This window comes from Eleutherodactylus coqui, chromosome 7 (assembly GCF_035609145.1).
Source record: "Eleutherodactylus coqui strain aEleCoq1 chromosome 7, aEleCoq1.hap1, whole genome shotgun sequence".
In the NCBI taxonomy this organism is placed as follows: Eukaryota; Metazoa; Chordata; class Amphibia; order Anura; family Eleutherodactylidae; genus Eleutherodactylus; species Eleutherodactylus coqui.
In genome coordinates, this window is record NC_089843.1 from 4,141,773 (window position 1) to 4,164,903 (window position 23,131).

General features: G+C 46.5%; 1 protein-coding gene across 2 annotated transcripts; it reads right to left on the reverse strand.

The window, feature by feature from the left end:
* Positions 1–608: 608 nt before the first annotated feature.
* On the reverse strand, positions 609–9,515 carry WBP1 (WW domain binding protein 1). 2 transcript variants are annotated; one of them, XM_066572814.1, is made up of 4 exons: positions 9,346–9,515; positions 6,818–6,967; positions 6,587–6,748; positions 609–1,795 (listed from the first exon to the last, which is right to left on the reverse strand). In XM_066572814.1, exons 1-4 carry the CDS (start codon positions 9,374–9,376, stop codon positions 1,164–1,166), a joined length of 975 nt encoding a protein of 324 aa, XP_066428911.1. In that variant the 5' UTR covers positions 9,377–9,515; the 3' UTR covers positions 609–1,163. The 2 variants fall into 2 exon arrangements, with proteins under 2 accessions (XP_066428911.1, XP_066428910.1); XM_066572813.1 differs by having other exon boundaries at positions 6,818–6,920; positions 9,346–9,514.
* Positions 9,516–23,131: the final 13,616 nt, after the last annotated feature.

The following is a 23,131-nucleotide window of genomic DNA, read 5'->3' on the forward strand; positions in this document are numbered from 1 at the left end:
TTGAAGTGTTTTTTCAATGTTGTAAGGGAGAAAGGTGTAGTTTGGGGCTTTTTTTCTTACGCTAGTTTCTGACTTTTGTTACGCTAGGGGATTTGAATTTAACCACTTTTGATCATTCTTATAATACACTGCTATACTTCAGTATCGGAGTGTATTATATAGGCTATGAAGCTCAGCTAGTGACTGAGCCTCAATGGTCAGCATACGTGGCAGACCCGGAGGCCATATTCAAGGCTCTGGGTTCCGTAGCAATCTTTGGGGCCCCGGCCATCACATTGCAAGGATTCAATGGGTGATAGCTCTTTACAGGCTGTGGCATTTAAAGGGTTTAACAGTGGGGATCGGCGGTTTCTTTGGTCCCTACTGTTAAAGCAAGTGCCAGGCTTTCATCTGACAGCTAAGTAACCACCTCCCTTGGCACAGCAGAAAGTATAGGAGTGGTCACTGAGGGGTTAATCTGCCACTGATCACGGTATTGGGAACAGTATCCATGACATTAGAGATCCCGGCTCTGGACTCCAACACAAAGTGGTCGGTGAGTAGCTCACAAAGCACACTGCCAGCAGAAGGGCATTACTTCAACAGTAGAGGGCGCTGCAGCCATCACGTTATACTGTAAACAGCTTTATTTGGTGGTAACGCACACTCCATCGTATACAACAGTATATTTATAGACTCACACACGCTGCTCCGCAAGTGCAGACTCCCCCATTACTGGCCATATGCAGAATTTACTAGGATGGATCTATGACAAGGCTCATGGCGGTGACCCCCAGAATCCTCAAAAGTGGGGACTAGAGACTCCATCACAACACCAGTTATAGCTCCTGTCAATTACCACTGAAGAACAGCAGGAGGCACCGCTAGGACTCTGTAGAGCCAGCCCCACAGCATCAACTACCTGTCCAATGCAACCTTACTGCCCGCAGGGTACTTCTTACTGCTACATGTATTCATCTGCTGCTCCGCCCCCTCATTAGACTTGCTAATTATATTGTATTACCTGTGGTTACATAAACTATGATCTAGCCCCCCTCCCCTCCAAAACCATTGGTTGGTCGGTGTATACCCCACACCTCTTGGCTGGTCATGGTTGATCAGTGGCACACTCAGTTATTGCCCATTCTAGGTCTTGGCAGACAATCCACTTGGGTTCACCTCGGTTATACGGGCTGGATGGGGGAATTTGGTTCTGTGTCGGCCTTCTCTACCGGTGATTCTGTGGCTTTACTCCTTTGCGCACAGGCAGGGTCATCATGGAGCTGCTCACTGTCTGCTCCATCCTCCTCGCCCTTCACCTGGCACAGACATACTTCAATCCCAGAGTCTCCTGTCAGCCTTCTCTGCCGATAGTGGTCCTCCTCCACCTCCTCGTCGTCGTCGTCTTCCTCCTCCTCCTCCTCCTCAATATCCCAGCACTGGTGAGCATCAAAGAAGTCCACGTAGGAGGAGAAGGCAGTCTGCTTATGGAAGGTGAGCTGCTGGCCACAAGCCCCCTGCTGCTGCTCCTCCTCCTCTTCGGGGGTCTGATCCCAGCTCCTGCAGTCACTCGTACCGGTCTCGTCTGTCACTTGGACGGAGAAGGAGCTGCTTCCCGATAACATGCAGCCAGAAGTACAGGAGCAGCTGCTGGAATGGTCTGAGCTGGGCGAGAAGGAGGGAGGGTCTGATGGAAGAGGCGGAGAAGAAGACGGGAGCCCCAGCTGGGCGAGGACGGAGCTGTATGGAGGAGGGGGCGTGGTGGGCCGATAGGCAACTTCCTCATAGGCCGGAAGCTTGAAGGATGACAAGACCCCTGTGACATACATCAAAAGAAAGGGCAAGTTACCATCAGGTACAGGAGAGCAATAATGGTGCAACCCCAGAGCCTCACAGGACCTGGGGGTTGTACTCAACAGCAATAGATCCCCGACGCAGCAAGGCTACTCTGCAGAACGGGATCCTGGGAGCAACTGTACGATAACACTGCATGCTGGGAGCAACTGTACGATAACACTGCATGCTGGGAGCAACTGTACGATAACACTGCATGCTGGGAGCAACTGTACGATAACACTGCATGCTGGGAGCAACTGTACGATAACACTGCATGCTGGGAGCAACTGTACGATAACACTGCATGCTGGGAGCAACTGTACGATAACACTGCATGCTGGGAGCAACTGTACGAAAACACTGCATGCTGGGAGCAACTGTACGAAAACACTGCATGCTGGGAGCAACTATACGATAACACTGCATGCTGGGAGCAACTGTACGATAACACTGCATGCTGGGAGCACCAAGGGCCACTCTACAAAAATGGATCCCAAAAGTAACACTATTCTGCAACAATAGATTCCCAGAGTAATAATACTTTGGATCTGTTGTCTGCCTGCGGTTGCATTGTCATTCTTGAGATCCAAAGGGGAGGTAACAATACTACCGCAGGCATGCAACATATCCTGGGGGTGGGGTAACAATACTACCGCAGGCATGCAACTGATCCCGGGGGTGGGGTAACAATACTACCGCAGGAAGACAACAGATCCTGGGGGTGGGGTAACAATACTACCGCAGGCATGCAACTGATCCTGGGGGTGGGGTAACAATACTACCGCAGGCATGCAACTGATCCTGGGGGTGGGGTAACAATACTACCGCAGGCATGCAACTGATCCTGGGGGTGGGGTAACAATACTACCGCAGGCATGCAACTGATCCTGGGGGTGGGGTAACAATACTACCGCAGGCATGCAACTGATCCTGGGGGTGGGGTAACAATACTACCGCAGGCATGCAACTGATCCTGGGGGTGGGGTAACAATACTACCGCAGGCATGCAACATATCCTGGGGGTGGGGTAACAATACTACCGCGGGCATGCAACATATCCTGGGGGTGGGGTAACAATACTACCGCGGGCATGCAACATATCCTGGGGGTGGGGTAACAATACTACCGCAGGCATGCAACTGATCCAGGGGGTGGACAATAGTACCGCAGGCATGCAACAAATCCTGGGGGTGGACAATAGTACCGCAGGCATGCAACTGATCCTGGTGGTGGAGTAACAATACTACCGCAGACATGCAACTGATCCTGGGGGTGGGGTAACAATACTACCACAGGCATGCAACAAATCCTCGGGGTGGACAATAATACCGCAGGCATGCAACCAATTCTGGTGGTGGGGTAACAATACTACCGCAGGCGTGCAACAGATCCCAGAGATAACAATACTACCATAGACAAACAACAGATCTCAAGGGTAACACTGTAAAAAAATACCGGGCAGGCTGGTGATTTACCATAGACACACGACAGATCCCGGGGGTAACGCTACTACCGTAGACACACGACAGATCCCGGGGGGTAACGCTACTACCGTAGACACACGACAGATCCCGGGGGTAACGCCACTACCGTAGACACACGACAGATCCCGGGGGTAACGCCACTACCGTAGACACGCGACAGATCCCGGGGGGTAACGCCACTACCGTAGACACGCGACAGATCCCGGGGGGTAACGCCCCTACCGTAGACACGCGACAGATCCCGGGGGGTAACGCCCCTACCGTAGACACGCGACAGATCCCGGGGGGTAACGCCCCTACCGTAGACACGCGACAGATCCCGGGGGGTAACGCCCCTACCGTAGACACGCGACAGATCCCGGGGGGTAACGCCCCTACCGTAGACACGCGACAGATCCCGGGGGGTAACGCCCCTACCGTAGACACGCGACAGATCCCGGGGGGTAACGCCCCTACCGTAGACACGCGACAGATCCCGGGGGGTAACGCCCCTACCGTAGACACGCGACAGATCCCGGGGGGTAACGCCCCTACCGTAGACACGCGACAGATCCCGGGGGGTAACGCCCCTACCGTAGACACGCGACAGATCCCGGGGGGTAACGCCCCTACCGTAGACACGCGACAGATCCCGGGGGGTAACGCCACTACCGTAGACACGCGACAGATCCCGGGGGGTAACGCCACTACCGTAGACACGCGACAGATCCCGGGGGGTAACGCCACTACCGTAGACACGCGACAGATCCCGGGGGGTAACGCCACTACCGTAGACACGCGACAGATCCCGGGGGGTAACGCCACTACCGTAGACACGCGACAGATCCCGGGGGGTAACGCCACTACCGTAGACACGCGACAGATCCCGGGGGGTAACGCCACTACCGTAGACACGCGACAGATCCCGGGGGGTAACGCCACTACCGTAGACACGCGACAGATCCCGGGGGGTAACGCCACTACCGTAGACACGCGACAGATCCCGGGGGGTAACGCCACTACCGTAGACACGCGACAGATCCCGGGGGGTAACGCCACTACCGTAGACACGCGACAGATCCCGGGGGGTAACGCCACTACCGTAGACACGCGACAGATCCCGGGGGGTAACGCCACTACCGTAGACACGCGACAGATCCCGGGGGGTAACGCCACTACCGTAGACACGCGACAGATCCCGGGGGGTAACGCCACTACCGTAGACACGCGACAGATCCCGGGGGGTAACGCCACTACCGTAGACACGCGACAGATCCCGGGGGGTAACGCCACTACCGTAGACACGCGACAGATCCCGGGGGGTAACGCCACTACCGTAGACACGCGACAGATCCCGGGGGGTAACGCCACTACCGTAGACACGCGACAGATCCCGGGGGGTAACGCCACTACCGTAGACACGCGACAGATCCCGGGGGGTAACGCCACTACCGTAGACACGCGACAGATCCCGGGGGGTAACGCCACTACCGTAGACACGCGACAGATCCCGGGGGGTAACGCCACTACCGTAGACACGCGACAGATCCCGGGGGGTAACGCCACTACCGTAGACACGCGACAGATCCCGGGGGGTAACGCCACTACCGTAGACACGCGACAGATCCCGGGGGGGTAACGCCACTACCGTAGACACGCGACAGATCCCGGGGGGGTAACGCCACTACCGTAGACACGCGACAGATCCCGGGGGGTAACGCCACTACCGTAGACACGCGACAGATCCCGGGGGGTAACGCCACTACCGTAGACACGCGACAGATCCCGGGGGGTAACGCCACTACCGTAGACACGCGACAGATCCCGGGGGGTAACGCCACTACCGTAGACACGCGACAGATCCCGGGGGGTAACGCCACTACCGTAGACACGCGACAGATCCCGGGGGGTAACGCCACTACCGTAGACACGCGACAGATCCCGGGGGGTAACGCCACTACCGTAGACACGCGACAGATCCCGGGGGGTAACGCCACTACCGTAGACACGCGACAGATCCCGGGGGGTAACGCCACTACCGTAGACACGCGACAGATCCCGGGGGGTAACGCCACTACCGTAGACACGCGACAGATCCCGGGGGGTAACGCCACTACCGTAGACACGCGACAGATCCCGGGGGGTAACGCCACTACCGTAGACACGCGACAGATCCCGGGGGGTAACGCCACTACCGTAGACACGCGACAGATCCCGGGGGGTAACGCCACTACCGTAGACACGCGACAGATCCCGGGGGGTAACGCCACTACCGTAGACACGCGACAGATCCCGGGGGGTAACGCCACTACCGTAGACACGCGACAGATCCCGGGGGGTAACGCCACTACCGTAGACACGCGACAGATCCCGGGGGGTAACGCCACTACCGTAGACACGCGACAGATCCCGGGGGGTAACGCCACTACCGTAGACACGCGACAGATCCCGGGGGGTAACGCTACTACCGTAGACACGCGACAGATCCCGGGGGGTAACGCTACTACCGTAGACACGCGACAGATCCCGGGGGGTAACGCTACTACCGTAGACACGCGACAGATCCCGGGGGGTAACGCTACTACCGTAGACACGCGACAGATCCGGGGGGTAACGCTACTACCGTAGACACACGACAGATCCGGGGGTAACGCTACTACCGTAGACACACGACAGATTCCGGGGGTAACGCTACTACCATAGACAAACGACAGATCTCAAGGGTAACAATTATTTTGGAACCCCACAACAGATCCCAGTGGGTAACACTGTAAAAAAATACCGGCACCGGTCTGACAGAAAAAATACCGGGCAGGTTGGTAATTTACCGTAGACACACGACAGATCCCGGGGGTAACGCTACTACCGTAGACACACGACAGATCCTGGGGGGTAACGCTACTACCGTAGACACACGACAGATCCCGGGGGTAACGCTACTACCGTAGACACACGACAGATCCTGGGGGGTAACGCTACTACTGTAGACACACGACATACCGGGGGGTAACGCTACTACCGTAGACACACGACAGATCCCCGGGGTAACGCTACTACCGTAGACACGCGACAGATCCGGGGGGTAACGCTACTACCGTAGACACGCGACAGATCCGGGGGGTAACGCCACTACCGTAGACACACGACAGATCCCGGGGGTAACGCCACTACCGTAGACACACGACAGATCCCGGGGGGTAACGCTACTACCGTAGACACACGACATACCGGGGGGTAACGCTACTACCGTAATGCTGCTGTATAATATTAAGATGGTGGAGGCATACTCTACAGATCCTGGCACTTACTCAGGTCCAGCATGGATGGTGGGTAGTGGCAGGCACGGTGGTAGGCAATGAGGTTAATCTCGCGTTGCCTCTGCTGATGCTGCAGCCGGAGTTTGGCGCGTCGGTGGCGATAGGCGCAGCAGCAGCTCAGCAGGATGAGAACAGTCCAGAGGAGCCAGAACCCTGCGGAGGGAAGAGGTGGTCCATAATAAGGCAGAGGCAGGAGAGAAGTACAGCTCTGGAGGCACTTACACCACAGCTCGTAGTAGTAGGTGCAGCATCCGCTCTCCCCGCAGCAGTGTCCGTTCTCACACACGTACGGCTTATTATTCACGCCAGGACAGCGCTCGCGAGCCTGCAGAGGAGACGGGGTTACTGGTGAGCGGCCGGGGGAACAGAGCCCTGAAATTATACAAAGCAATTACTTCCCCCGAGCCTATAGAGAAGACAGGGTTATTGGTGAGTGGGGCCCCAACATTATACATAGTACCTACCCCCCTGAGCCTGCGGAGAAGACGGGGTTACTGGTGAGGGGCCGGGGGAGCGGGGCCCCAACATTATACAATCTATCTACCCCCCAGAGCCTATGGAGAAGACGGGGTTATTGGTGAGCAGGGCCCCAACATTATACATAGTACCTACCCCCTCGAGCCTACAGAGAAGACGGGGTTACTGGTGAGCAGTCGGGGAGAGGGGCCCCAACATTATACATAATACCTAGCTCACCGAGCCTACGGAGAAGATGGGGTTACTGGTGAGCGGCCGGGGGAGCGGGGCCCCAACATTATACATAGCACCTACCCCCCCCCCCCCCCCCGCGCCTGCAGAGAAGACGGGGTTACTGGTGAGCAACCAGGAAAGCGGGGCCCCGAAAGTATACATAGTACCTACCCCCCCCGAGCCTGCGGAGAAGACGGGGTTACTGGTGAGGGGCCGGGGGAGCGGGGCCCCAACATTATACATAATACCTAGCTCCCCGAGCCTGCGGAGAAGACGGGGTTACTGGTGAGCGGCCGGGGGAGCGGGGCCCCAGCATTATACATAGTACCTACCCCCCCCCCCCCCCCCCGAGCCTACGGAGAAGAGGGGGTTACTGCTGAGCGGCCAGGGGACCAGGGCCCCAAGATTATACATAGCACCTACCCCCCTGAGCCTGCGAAGAAGAGGGGGTTACTGCTGAGCGGCCAGGGGAGCGGGGCCCCAACATTATACATTGTGCCTACCCCCCGAGACTGCGGAGAAGACGGGGTTACTGTAGAGCGGCCAGGGGAGCGGGACCATGAAATTATGCAAAGTAACTACTTCCCCTGAACCTGCGGAGAAGACGGGGTTACTGCTGAGCGGCCGGGGGAGCAGGGCCCCAACATTATACATAGAACCTACCCCCCGAGCCTGTGAAAACGGAGATACTGGTGAGCGGCCAAGGGAGCGGGGCCCCGACATTGTACATAGTACCTACCCCCCCGAGCCTCTAGAGAAGACGGGGTTACTGGTGAGCGGTCGGGGACCCGACATTATACATAGTACATACCCCCCGAGCCTGTGGAGAAGATGGGGTCACTGGTGAGCGGCCGGGGGAGCGGGGCCCCAACATTATACATAGTACATACCCCCCGAGCCTGTGGAGAAGACGGGGTTACTTGTGAGCGGCCGGGGGAGCGGGGCCCCAACATTATACATAGTACCTATCCCCCGAGCCTATGGAGATGGGGTTACTGGTGAGCGGTTGGGGAAGCGGGGCCCCGACAGTATACATAGTACCTATCCCTCGAGCCTGTGGAGAAGGGGTTACTGGTGAGCGTGGCACCAACATTATACATAGTACATACCCCCCGAGCCTGTGGAGAAGACGGGGTTACTTGTGAGCGGCCGGGGGAGCTGGGCCCCAACATTATACATAGTACCTACCCCCCCCGAGCCTATGAAGAAGATGGGGTTACTGGTGAGCGGTTGGGGAAGCGGGGCCCCGACATTATACATAGTACCTATCCCTCGAGCCTGTGGAGAAGGGGTTACTGGTGAGCAGCCAGGGGAGCGGGGCCCCAACGTTATACATAGTACCTACCCCCCCGAGCCTATGGAGAAGACGGGGTTACTGGTGAGCGGGGCACCAACATTATACATAGTACCTACCCCCCCGAGCCTGTGGAGAAGACGGGGTTACTGGTGAGCGGGGCACCAACATTATACATAGTACCTACCCCCCCCAGCCTGTGGAGAAGACAGAGTTACTGGTGAGCAGTCGGGGAGAGAGGCCCCAACATTATACAAAGTACCTACCCGCAGACTCTACTTCTCCAAAACTGTGGTGCCCCGGAGTCCGTCCCACAGCGTGCCCTCCCCCCGTCTGTCGCGTGGCGTCCGTCCCGCAGCGCGCCCCTTCCCCCCGTATTTTGCGAGGCGGCTGTCCCGCCCCCCCGCCCGTCCCACGGAGCGCCCCCACCCGTCCCACGGAGCGCCCCCACCCCTTTCTGTCTGTCGCGTGGCGTCCGCCCCCCAGCAAACACACTTGCAGAAAAAGAACCAGATCCGCCAGAAGCCTCCCACCATGTCAGCTGCCCGGAGCGCCGGGGGCCACAAACACTGGGGGGGTTCCCACCTCTGGTTCTGTGGCCCCTGGGCTCCCAACAGCCCGCTCTTTTGGGGCCCCCTTGGTCTCTAGCTACTCCTGTTCTTGGGGGCCCGGCACACTGATCTTTTGGGGACCAGCAGGGGCCCCGCTCAATCAGCGCTCGCTCCCGGGGTCACCGCGTCCTGCACGCCCGAGGTACCGTATTTACCGGGTGTCCCGGGTAGTCCCTCGTCTCCCATAGACCGGCGCTGGTCCCAGCCACCTCCATGGTGTCACCACCGCCGGTCCTGGCTGCTCTCCTCCGGCCGGGACCCCGGCTCCACAGCCGCCATCTTATTCCACCCGGCGGCTGCTCGCATAGCAACAGCCATGACTCCGCCCACTCAGAGTTGCCGTCTAATGAGCGACCGCGCGTGGAGGAAAGGCTCGGGGATTGGCTGTATGATGTCCCCATCCTTGAAGGCCTTTACATATACTGGGCGGGAGAACAGCCGACACGTCAGGTGATTGACGGCGCGCCAGGCCACTGAGGCTGGAGCTGCGCCTCTTCTCCACCAATAGGAATAAGGAGAGCGTGTTGCCGGAGAGGCTGAGCAGTGATTGGCTTAGAGCGCAAACAGGGCGGGGGTACGCCCGGCTATAAATACTGTGAGGAACGAAAGCAGAGGAGATAGAAGCGGGTTCTGCCATCTTAGTAGTTGCCGTGGTAACGAGGGTGTGCTTTAGACCCACTGTTCACCGCAGTGTATTCGCCAGCTGACGCTTTTCATAGCATTGCTATGGAGAGCACCGTCACCTGTCCACGAGTGGAGAATCAGTGCCATTCTCCGCGGCCAACCTATCAAACAGGGCTGACCGGCGGAGGCTCGGCGGCGGAACTTCACATCGGCCGCGGGCAGCCGACCTAAGTAAATGAATGGGAATTATAGTAAATCCAACAGATGAAATGTGTGTGAAAACTTTACGCTGAGCCCTCGCTCAGATCTGGGGCCACACCGGCCACCGTCTGATGGGCAGGGCGTACGTGTAGGACCGCCGGGGGGGAGCCGTATGGGACCGCCGGGGAGGAGCCGCGTGGGACCGCCGGGGAGGAGCCGCGTGGGACCGCCGGGGAGGAGCCGCGTGGGACCGCCGGGGAGGAGCCGCGTGGGACCGCCGGGGAGGAGCCGTATGGGACGGGTGGTACGTCAGACTGCTGTATCTAAGCCCCGGGTCACAGTATCACACGGCCCGACATTCAGACTGCCGGAGACCACGGGTGCCAAGACCAGCGCCAACTCTAGACCGAAAGCTCTTGGTTATCCCAGTCGCTGGCGGGCCCCGTAGTCAACCGCACTTCAGATGTGAACACAGACACCTGGCAGCACCGCCCAGGCGCAGAGCGATCTCAGATCCCCACGGTTAACCCTTCAGCTGCCCTGTCAGGCATTTCCTAAACAAAGAGTGAGTGCCCCTTTGTCACCAAAACAACCGTGTGGCAGCCTGGGGCCTTAAGAAGGAAGCCGTACAGGCCAGGGGAGTCTTCGCGCCTCTGGAAGGGCTTAATAGGACGCCAGCATAAGAGCTATATACTACAACTAGCTGATACACACGGCTTCACCGTAGGTAATGTAGTACCCGTGTTTACCTGCTGTCCACATGGAAAATGTTAGGAAGTGGTGATTACTTCAGAGGAACACTATCTGTATACACATGGAGAAGCGTTAGATCCTCCTCAGGCTGCATGTACCGATGTCCGTCTGCAGAATGTGCCGCCCCCCACTATCCTCACTTCACACCCTTAAAAGTTACATCCTTTTTTATTCAAATTTACCCCCAAACTGGAGAGTGCAGCCCCTTATTAGCCATAAAGGCTCCATCCCTGCAGTCCATGGAAGCTTCCTTATGTACTATACAGCCTTTCAGTATATACACACAGAGGGGAGGTAGATTCTCCTCCGTATATACACACAGAGGGGAGGTAGATTCTCCTCAGTATATACAGAGAGGTGAGGTAGATTCTCCTCAGTATACACCCATAGAGGTGAGGTAGATTCTCCTCAGTATACACCCATAGAGGTGAGGTAGATTCTCCTCAGTATACACCCATAGAGGTGAGGTAGATTCTCCTCAGTATACACATAGAGGTGAGGTAGATTCTCCTCAGTATATACACATAGGAGTGAGGTAGATTCTCCTCAGTATACACCCATAGAGGTGAGGTAGATTCTCCTCAGTATACACCCATAGAGGTGAGGTAGATTCTCCTCAGTATACACCCATAGAGGTGAGGTAGATTCTCCTCAGTATACACCCATAGAGGTGAGGTAGATTCTCCTCAGTATACACCCATAGAGGTGAGGTAGATTCTCCTCAGTATACACCCATAGAGGTGAGGTAGATTCTCCTCAGTATACACCCATAGAGGTGAGGTAGATTCTCCTCAGTATACACCCATAGAGGTGAGGTAGATTCTCCTCAGTATACACCCATAGAGGTGAGGTAGATTCTCCTCAGTATACACCCATAGAGGTGAGGTAGATTCTCCTCAGTATACACCCATAGAGGTGAGGTAGATTCTCCTCAGTATACACCCATAGAGGTGAGGTAGATTCTCCTCAGTATACACCAATAGAGGTGAGGTAGATTCTCCTCAGTATACACCAATAGAGGTGAGGTAGATTCTCCTCAGTATATACACATAAAGGGGAGGGAGATTCTCCTCAGTATATACACACAGAGGTGAGGTAGAATCTCCTCAGTATATACCCATAGAGGTAAGGAGGAGATTCTCCTCAGTATATACCCATAGAGGTAAGGGGGAGATTCTCCTCAGTATATACCCATAGAGGTAAGGGGGAGATTCTCCTCAGTATATACCCATAGAGAGGAGGTAGATTCTCCTCAGTATATACCCATAGAGCGGAGGTAGATTCTCCTCTGTATATACCCATAGAGGGGAGGGAGATTCTCCTCAGAATATACACCTAGAGGTGGGGGAGATTCTCCTCAGAATATACACCTAGAGGTGGGGTAGATTCTCCTCCGTATATACACACATATAGATGAGGTAGATTCTCCTCAGTATATATAGAGAGGTGACGTAGATTCTCCTCAGTATATATAGAGAGTTGACGTACATTCTCCTCAGTATATATACATAGAGGGGAGGGAGATTCTCCTCAGTATATATACATAGAGGGGAGGGAGATTCTCCTCAGTATATATACATAGAGGGGAGGGAGATTCTCCTCAGTATATATACAGAGAGGGGAGGGAGATTCTCCTCAGTATATATACATAGAGGGGAGGGAGATTCTCCTCAGTATATATACATAGAGGGGAGGGAGATTCTCCTCAGTATATATACATAGAGGGGAGGGAGATTCTCCTCAGTATATATACATAGAGGGGAGGGAGATTCTCCTCAGTATATATACATAGAGGGGAGGGAGATTCTCCTCAGTATATATACATAGAGGGGAGGGAGATTCTCCTCAGTATATATACATAGAGGGGAGGGAGATTCTCCTCAGTATATATACATAGAGGGGAGGGAGATTCTCCTCAGTATATATACATAGAGGGGAGGGAGATTCTCCTCAGTATATATACATAGAGGGGAGGGAGATTCTCCTCAGTATATATACATAGAGGGGAGGGAGATTCTCCTCAGTATATATACATAGAGGGGAGGGAGATTCTCCTCAGTATATATACCTAGAGGGGAGGGAGATTCTCCTCAGTATATATACCTAGAGGGGAGGGAGATTCTCCTCAGTATATATACCTAGAGGGGAGGGAGATTCTCCTCAGTATATATACCTAGAGGGGAGGGAGATTCTCCTCAGTAAATATACCTAGAGGGGAGGTAGATTCTCCTCAGTATATATACATAGAGGTGAGGTAGATTCTGCTCAGTATATACACATAGAGGTAAGGTAGATTCTCCTCAGTATATACACATAGAGGGGAGGTAGATTCTCCTCAGTATATACACATAGAGGTGAGGTAGATTCTCCTCAGTATATACACATAGAGGTGAGGTAGATTCTCCTCAGTATATACACATAGAGGTGATGTAGATTCTCCTCAGTATATACACATAGAGGTGAGGTAGATTCTGCTCAGTATATACACATAGAGGGGAGGTAGATTCTCCTCAGTATATACACATAAAGGGGAGGTAGATTCTCCTCAGTATATACACATAGAGGGGAGGTAGATTCTCCTCAGTATATACACATAGAGGGGAGGTAGATTCTGCTCTGTATATACACATAGAGGGGAGGTAGATTCTCCTCAGTATATACACATAGAGGTGAGGTAGATTCTCCTCAGTATATACACATAGAGGTGAGGTAGATTCTCCTCAGTATATATACATAGAGGTGAGGTAGATTCTCCTCAGTATATATACATAGAGGTGAGGTAGATTCTCCTCAGTATATATACATAGAGGTGAGGTAGATTCTGCTCAGTATATACACATAGAGGGGAGGTAGATTCTCCTCAGTATATATACATAGAGGTGAGGTAGATTCTCCTCAGTATATATACATAGAGGTGAGGTAGATTCTCCTCAGTATATATACATAGAGGTGAGGTAGATTCTGCTCAGTATATACACATAGAGGTGAGGTAGATTCTCCTCAGTATATACACATAGAGGTGAGGTAGATTCTCCTCAGTATATACACATAGAGGTGAGGTAGATTCTGCTCAGTATATACACATAGAGGTGAGGTAGATTCTCCTCAGTATATACACATAAAGGGGAGGTAGATTCTCCTCAGTATATACACATAGAGGGGAGGTAGATTCTCCTCAGTATATACACATAGAGGTGAGGTAGATTCTGCTCAGTATATACACATAGAGGGGAGGTAGATTCTCCTCAGTATATACACATAAAGGGGAGGTAGATTCTCCTCAGTATATACACATAGAGGGGAGGTAGATTCTCCTCAGTATACACACACAGAGGGGAGGTAGATTCTCCTCAGTATATACACATAGAGGGGAGGTAGATTCTCCTCAGTATATACACACAGAGGGGAGGTAGATTCTCCTCAGTATATACACACAGAGGGGAGGTAGATTCTCCTCAGTATATACACACAGAGGTGAGGTAGATTCTCCTCAATATATACACATAGAGGGGAGGTAGATTCTGCTCAGTATATACATGGAGATGATTAAGATTCTCCTCAAAGTACTAATGACCACTTGTCCGTGATTGTTGGACATGCTCCGCTCCAGATCACATGACAGTGATGTCATTGCAGGTCCTAAAGCAGAAAACATGCACTACCGCTGTTGGTTTAGGATCTGTGATGACGTCACCGTCATGTGATCAGGGGCGGAGTTAAGAGTCCAGGTGACCTGTGCAGAAAGCAAAATACACCTTTGGCCAATCCTATGTGGGCTATGCATGGGGGCAATCCTGAACTAGTGAAATTCCAGGGCATTGAATTGATAAGAACTTCTAACCGGAGGGGAGACATAGATCAGAAACTCCTACGAAAGGCGGCAGCATGGATATTCGGGATAAATTCGTTTAATCTGTGCGGACTAAAAGAGAAGCTATCCTTCCTCTGATATGGCTACAGGTCTGACAATGATGACACTGGGGGCTCCTGGGCTCAGGGTCCTAATGCACAACTCGAGTATCATGGTCAAGAATGCATGGCGGTGACAACTTACCCATCTCCTCTGGTCACCGAGCACAGGGCTTCAGCTTGTCAACTTTTGAACTATCTTCCTGTGGTTATTTATTAGGGATGTATCCAATCAGATCACTGGATGTAAAACAGTAGTTCTCCTTTGTGGAAATGCATGATGAGCAGGATGCATCATCAGGGTGAACCTACATTAAAGGCAGATGGAGGACCCCAAGTTGTGCAGCAGATTGCTGCAATTTACTTAGACAAGGGGGCTTACCGCCCTGATTGATGGCGAGGGATTTCCCTGGGCAGTCCTCTTCATGCTGTAATCATGCATAATGTTAGGGGCAACGTACCAACTTACCTAGCATAGAGTTAACACCGGCATGGCTGTCAAGGTGGTGTGGACTTGCAACATCTCTGAACCTGGGTATGTTATGCATCATTCCAACTCACATTCGCTAATGTGGATCACGTATAACGAATACCGTATGTTCTCAATATATAAGTACCTTAAATCTCTAAGTGTGTACGTTATAATTATGCAGAACAGTAGTAAAACCGACCATGATTGATAAGGATGATCCCTTTACAAGTGCGATAAATATCAGACACTGGCTGGAAGTGATCTGCAGGATTACGGACAACTAAGAATGATACTGCCCCCTATGTACAAGAATATAACTACTATAATACTGCCCCCTATGTACAAGAATATAACTACTATAATACTGCTCCCTATGTACTAGAATATAACTACTATAATACTGCCCCCTATGTAGAAGAATATAACTACTATAATACTGCCCTCTATGTACAAGAATATAACTACTATAATACTGCCCCCTATGTACAAGAATATAACTACTATAATACTGCCCCCTATGTACAAGAATATAACTACTATAATACTGCTCCCTATGTACAAGAATATAACTACTATAATACTGCTCCCTATGTACAAGAATATAACTACTATAATACTGCCCCCTATGTACAAGAATATAACTACTATAATACTGCCTCCTATGTACAAGAATATAACTACTATAATACTGCTCCTATGTACAAGAATATAACTACTATAAAACTGCCTCCTATGCACAAGAATATAACTACTATAATACTGCCTCCTATGTACAAGAATATAACTACTATAATACTGTCCCCTATGTACAAGAATATATCTACTATAAAACTGCCTCCTATGCACAAGAATATAACTACTATAATACTGCCTCCTATGTACAAGAATATAACTACTCTAATACTGCCCTCTATGTACAAGAATATAACTACTATAATATTGCCCCTATGTACAAGAATATAACTACTATAATACTGCTCCCTATGTACTAGAATATAACTACTATAATACTGCCCTCTATGTACAAGAATATAACTACTATAATACTGCCCTCTATGTACAAGAATATAACTACTATAATACTGCCCCCTATGTACAAGAATATAACTACTATAATACTGCTCCTATGTACAAGAATATAACTACTATAATACTGCCCCCTATGTACAAGAGTATAACTACTATAATACTGCTCCCTATGTACAAGAATATAACTACTATAATACTGCCCCCTATGTACAAGAATATAACTACTATAATACTGCCCCCTATGTACAAGTATATAACTACTATAATACTGCTCCTATGTACAAGAATATAACTACTATAATACTGCTCCCTATGTACAAGAATATAACTACTATAATACTGCTCCCTATGTACAAGAATATAACTACTATAATACTGCCCTCTATGTACAAGAATATAACTACTATAATACTGCCCCCTATGTACAAGAATATAACTACTATAATACTGCCCCCTATGTACAAGTATATAACTACTATAATACTGCCCTCTATGTACAAGAATATAACTACTATAATACTGCCCTCTATGTACAAGAATATAACTACTATAATACTGCCCCCTATGTACAAGAATATAACTACTATAATACTGCCTCCCATGTACAAGTATATAACTACTATAATACTGCTCCTATGTACAAGAATATAACTACTATAATACTGCCCCCTATGTACAAGAATATAACTACTATAATACTGCTCCTATGTACAAGAATATAACTACTATAATACTGCCCCCTATGTACAAGAATATATCTACTATAATACTGCCCGGTATGTACAAGAATATAACTACTATAATACTGCCCCCTATGTACAAGAATATAACTACTATAATGCTGTCCCCAGGTACAAGAATATAACTACTATAATACTGCCCCAATATACAAGAATATAACTACTATAATACTGCCCCCTATGTACAAGAATATAACTACTATAATACTGCCCCCTATGTACAAGAATATAACTACTATAATACTGCCCCCTATGTACAAGAATATAACTACTATAACACTGTCCCCTATGTACAAGAATATAACTACTATAATACTGCCCCCTATGTACAAGAATATAACTACTATAATACTGTCCCCTATGTACAAGAATAAAACTACTATAATACTGCCCCCTATGTACAAGAATATAACTACTATAATACTGCTCCTATGTACAAGAATATAACTACTATAATACTGCCTCCTATGTGCAGGAATATACCTACTATAATACTGCCTCCTATGTACAAGAATATAACTACTATAATACTGCTCCTATGTACAAGAATATAACTACTATAATACTGCCTCCTATGTACAAGAATATAACTACTATAATACTGCCCCTATGTACAAGAATATAACTACTATAATACTGCCCCCTATGTACAAGAATATAACTACTATAATACTGCCTCCTATGTACAAGAATATAACTACTATAATACTGCCTCCTATGTACAAGAATTTAACTACTATAATACTGCCCCAATGTACAAGAATATAACTACTATAATACTGCCCCCTATGTACAAGAATATAACTACTATAATGCTGTCCCCAGGTACAAGAATATAACTACTATAATACTGCCCGCTATGTACAAGAATATAACTACTATAATACTGCCCCCCCCTATGTACAAGAATATAACTACTATAATACTGCCCCCTATGTACAAGACTATAACTACTATAATACTGCCACCTATGTACGAGAATATAACTACTATAACACTGCCCTCTATGTACAAGAATATAACTACTATAATACTGCCCTCTATGTACAAGAATATACCTACTATAATACTGCCCCTATGTACAAGAATATAACTACTGTAATACTGCCTCCTATGTACAAGAATATAACTACTATAATACTGCCTCCTATGTACAAGAATATAACTACTATAATACTGCCCCTATGTACAAGAATATAACTACTATAATACTGCCCCTATGTACAAGAATATAACTACTATAATACTGCCCCCTATGTACAAGAATATAACTACTATAATACTGCTCCTATATACAAGAATATAACTACTATAATACTGTCCGCTATGTACAAGAATATAACTATTATAATACTGCCCCCTATGTACAAGAATATAACTATTATAATACTGCCCCCTATGTACAAGAATATAACTACTATAATACTGCCCCCTATGTACAAGAATATAACTACTATAATACTGCTCCTATATACAAGAATATAACTACTATAATACTGCCCTCTATGTACAAGAATATACCTACTACAATACTGCCTCCTATGTACAAGAATATAACTACTATAATACTGCCCTCTATGTACAAGAATATACCTACTATAATACTGCCTCCTATGTACAAGAATATAACTACTATAATACTGCCCTCTATGTACAAGATTATAACTACTATAATACTGCCCTCTATGTACAAGATTATAACTACTATAATACTGCCCTCTATGTACAAGATTATAACTACTATAATACTGCCCCCTATGTACAAGAATATAACTACTATAATACTGCCCCTATGTACAAGAATATAACTACTATAATACTGCCCCTATGTACAAGAATATAACTACTATAATACTGCCCCCTATGTACAAGAATATAACTACTATAATACTGCCCCCTATGTACAAGAATATAACTACTATAATACTGCCCCCTATGTACAAGACTATAACTACTATAATACTGCCCCCTATGTACAAGAATATAACTACTATAATACTGCCCCCTATGTACAAGAATATAACTACTATAATACTGCCCCCTATGTACAAGAATATAACTACTATAATACTGCCACCTATGTACAAGAATATAACTACTATAATGCTGCCCCCTATGTACAAGAATATAACTACTATAATGCTGCCCCCTATGTACAAGAATATAACTACTATAATGATGCTCCCTATGTACAAGAATATAACTACTATAATACTGCCCCCTATATACAAGAATATAACTAGTATAACACTGCCCCCTATGTACAAGAATATAACTACTATAACACTGCCCCCTATGTACAAGAATATAACTACTATAATACTGCCCCCTATATACAAGAATATAACTACTATAATACTTCTCCCTATGTACAAGAATATAACTACTATAATACTGCCCCCTATATACAAGAATATAACTACTATAATACTGCCCCCTATATACAAGAATATAACTACTATAATACTGCCTCCTATGTACAAGAATATAACTACTATAATACTGCCCCTATGTACAAGAATATAACTACTATAATACTGCCCACTATGTACAAGAATATAACTACTATAATACTGACCCCTATGTACAAGAATATAACTACTATAATACTGCTCCTATGTACAAGAATATAACTACTATAATACTGCCCCCTATGTACAAGAATATAACTACTATAATACTGCTCCTATGTACAAGAATATAACTACTATAATACTGCCCCCTATGTACAAGAATATAACTACTATAATACTGCCCCCTATGTACAAGAATATAACTACTATAATACTGCTCCTATGTACAAGAATATAACTACTATAATACTGCCCCCTATATACAAGAATATAACTACTATAATACTGCCCCCTATATACAAGAATATAACTACTATAATACTGCCCCTATATACAAGAATATACCTACTATAATACTGCCTCCTATGTACAAGAATATAACTACTATAATACTGCCTCCTATGTACAAGAATATAACTACTATAATACTGCCCCTATGTACAAGAATATAACTACTATAATACTGCCCACTATGTACAAGAATATAACTACTATAATACTGCTCCTATGTACAAGAATATAACTACTATAATACTGCCCCCTATGTACAAGAATATAACTACTATAATACTGCCCCCTATGTACAAGAATATAACTACTATAATACTGCCCCCTATGTACAAGAATATAACTACTATAATACTGCCCCTATGTACAAGAATATAACTACTATAATACTGCCCACTATGTACAAGAATATAACTACTATAATACTGCCCACTATGTACAAGAATATAACTACTATAATACTGCCCCCTATGTACAAGAATATAACTACTATAATACTGCCCATATGTACAAGAATATAACTACTATAATACTGCCCCCTATGTACAAGAATATAACTACTATAATACTGCCCCCTATGTACAAGAATATAACTACTATAATACTGCCCCCTATGTACAAGAATATAACTACTATAATACTGCCCCGTATGTACAAGAATATAACTACTATAACACTGCCCCCTATGTACAAGAATATAACTACTATAACACTGCCCCCTATGTACAAGAATATAACTACTATAACACTGCCCCTTATGTACAAGAATATAACTACTATAATACTTCTCCCCATGTACAAGAATATAACTACTATAATACTGCCCCCTATATACAAGAATATAACTACTATAATACTGCCCCCTATATACAAGAATATAACTACTATAATACTGCCCCTATATACAAGAATATACCTACTATAATACTGCCTCCTATGTACAATAATATAACTACTATAATACTGCCCCTAGATACAAGAATATACCCACTATAATACTGCCTCCTATGTACAAGAACATAACTACTATAATACTGCCCCTATGTACAAGAATATAACTACTATAATACTGCCCCCTATGTACAAGAATTTAACTACTATAATACTGCTCCTATGTACAAGAATTTAACTACTATAATACTGCTCCTATGTACAAGAATATAACTACTATAATACTGCCCCCTATGTAGAAGTATATAACTACTATAATACTGCGCGTTGAGTACAAGAATATAACTACTATAATACTGCCCCCTATGTACAAGAATATAACTACTATAATGCTGTCCCCAGGTACAAGAATATAACTACTATAATACTGCCCCAATGTACAAGAATATAACTACTATAATACTGCCCCCTATGTACAAGAATATAACTACTATAATACTGCCCCCTATATACAAGAATATAACTACTATAATACTGCTCCTATGTACAAGAATATAACTACTATAATACTGCCCTCTATGTACAAGAATATAACTACTATAATACTGCCCCGTATGTACAAGTATATAACTACTATAATACTGCGCGTTGAGTACAAGAATATAACTACTATAATACTGCCCCCTATGTACAAGAATATAACTACTATAATGCTGTCCTTATGTACAAGAATATAACTACTATAATACTGCCCCAATGTACAAGAATATAACTACTATAATACTGCCCTCTATGTACAAGAATATAACTACTATAATACTGCCCCCTATGTACAAGAATATAACTACTATAATACTGCCCCCTATGTACAAGAATATAACTACTGTAATACTGCCCCCTATGTACAGGAATATAACTACTATAATACTGCCCCCAATGTACAAGAATATAACTACTATAATACTGCCCCCTATGTACAAGAATATAACTACTATAATACTGCCCCCTATGTACAAGAATATAACTACTATAATACTGCTTCCTATGTACAAGAATATAACTACTATAATACTGCCCCCTATGTACAAGAACATAACTACTATAATACTGCCCCCTATGTACAAGAATATAACTACTATAATACTGCCCCCTATGTACAAGAATATAACTACTATAATACTGCCCCCTATATACAAGAATATAACTACTATAATACTGCCCCCTATATACAAGAATATAACTACTATAATACTGCCCCTATATACAAGAATATAACTACTATAATACTGCCCCTATATACAAGAATATACCTACTATAATACTGCCCCTATATACAAGAATATACCTACTATAATACTGCCTCCTATGTACAATAATATAACTACTATAATACTGCCCCTATATACAAGAATATACCTACTATAATACTGCCTCCTATGTACAAGAATATAACTACTATAATACTGCCCCTATGTACAAGAATATAACTACTATAATACTGCCCCTATGTACAAGAATATAACTACTATAATACTGCCTCCTATGTACAAGAATATAACTACTATAATACTGCTCCGCTATGTACAAGAATATAACTACTATAATACTGCCCCCTATGTACAAGAATTTAACTACTATAATACTGCTCCTATGTACAAGAATATAACTACTATAATACTGCCCCCTATGTACAAGAATATAACTACTATAATGCTGTCCCCAGTTACAAGAATATAACTACTATAATACTGCCCCCTATGTACAAGAATATAACTACTATAATACTGCCCCAATGTACAAGAATATAACTACTATAATACTGCCCTCTATGTACAAGAATATAACTACTATAATACTGCCCCCTATGTACAAGAATATAACTACTATAATACTGCCCCCTATGTACAAGTATATAACTACTATAATACTGCCCTCTATGTACAAGAATATAACTACTATAATACTGCCCTCTATGTACAAGAATATAACTACTATAATACTGCCCCCTATGTACAAGTATATAACTACTATAATACTGCGCGTTGAGTACAAGAATATAACTACTATAATACTGCCCCCTATGTACAAGAATATAACTACTATAATGCTGTCCCTATGTACAAGAATATAACTACTATAATACTGCCCCAATGTACAAGAATATAACTACTATAATACTGCCCTCTATGTACAAGAATATAACTACTATAATACTGCCCCCTATGTACAAGAATATAACTACTATAATACTGCCCCCTATGTACAAGAATATAACTACTGTAATACTGCCCCCTATGTACAGGAATATAACTACTATAATACTGCCTCCTATGTACAAGAATATAACTACTATAATACTGCCCCCTATGTACAAGAATATAACTACTATAATACTGCCCCAATGTACAAGAATATAACTACTATAATACTGCCCTCTATGTACAAGAATATAACTACTATA

Coding starts and splice junctions, on each gene's coding strand:
- WBP1 (XM_066572814.1), bottom strand. CDS start 9,376: ATGGGAGACGAGGGACTACCCGGGACACCCG. Junction 6,968..9,345: donor GGGACTACCCGGGACACCCG/GTAAATACGGTA, acceptor GTATAATTTCAG/GGCTCTGTTCCCCCGGCCGC. Junction 6,749..6,817: donor CTACTACTACGAGCTGTGGT/GTAAGTGCCTCC, acceptor TTCCCTCCGCAG/GGTTCTGGCTCCTCTGGACT.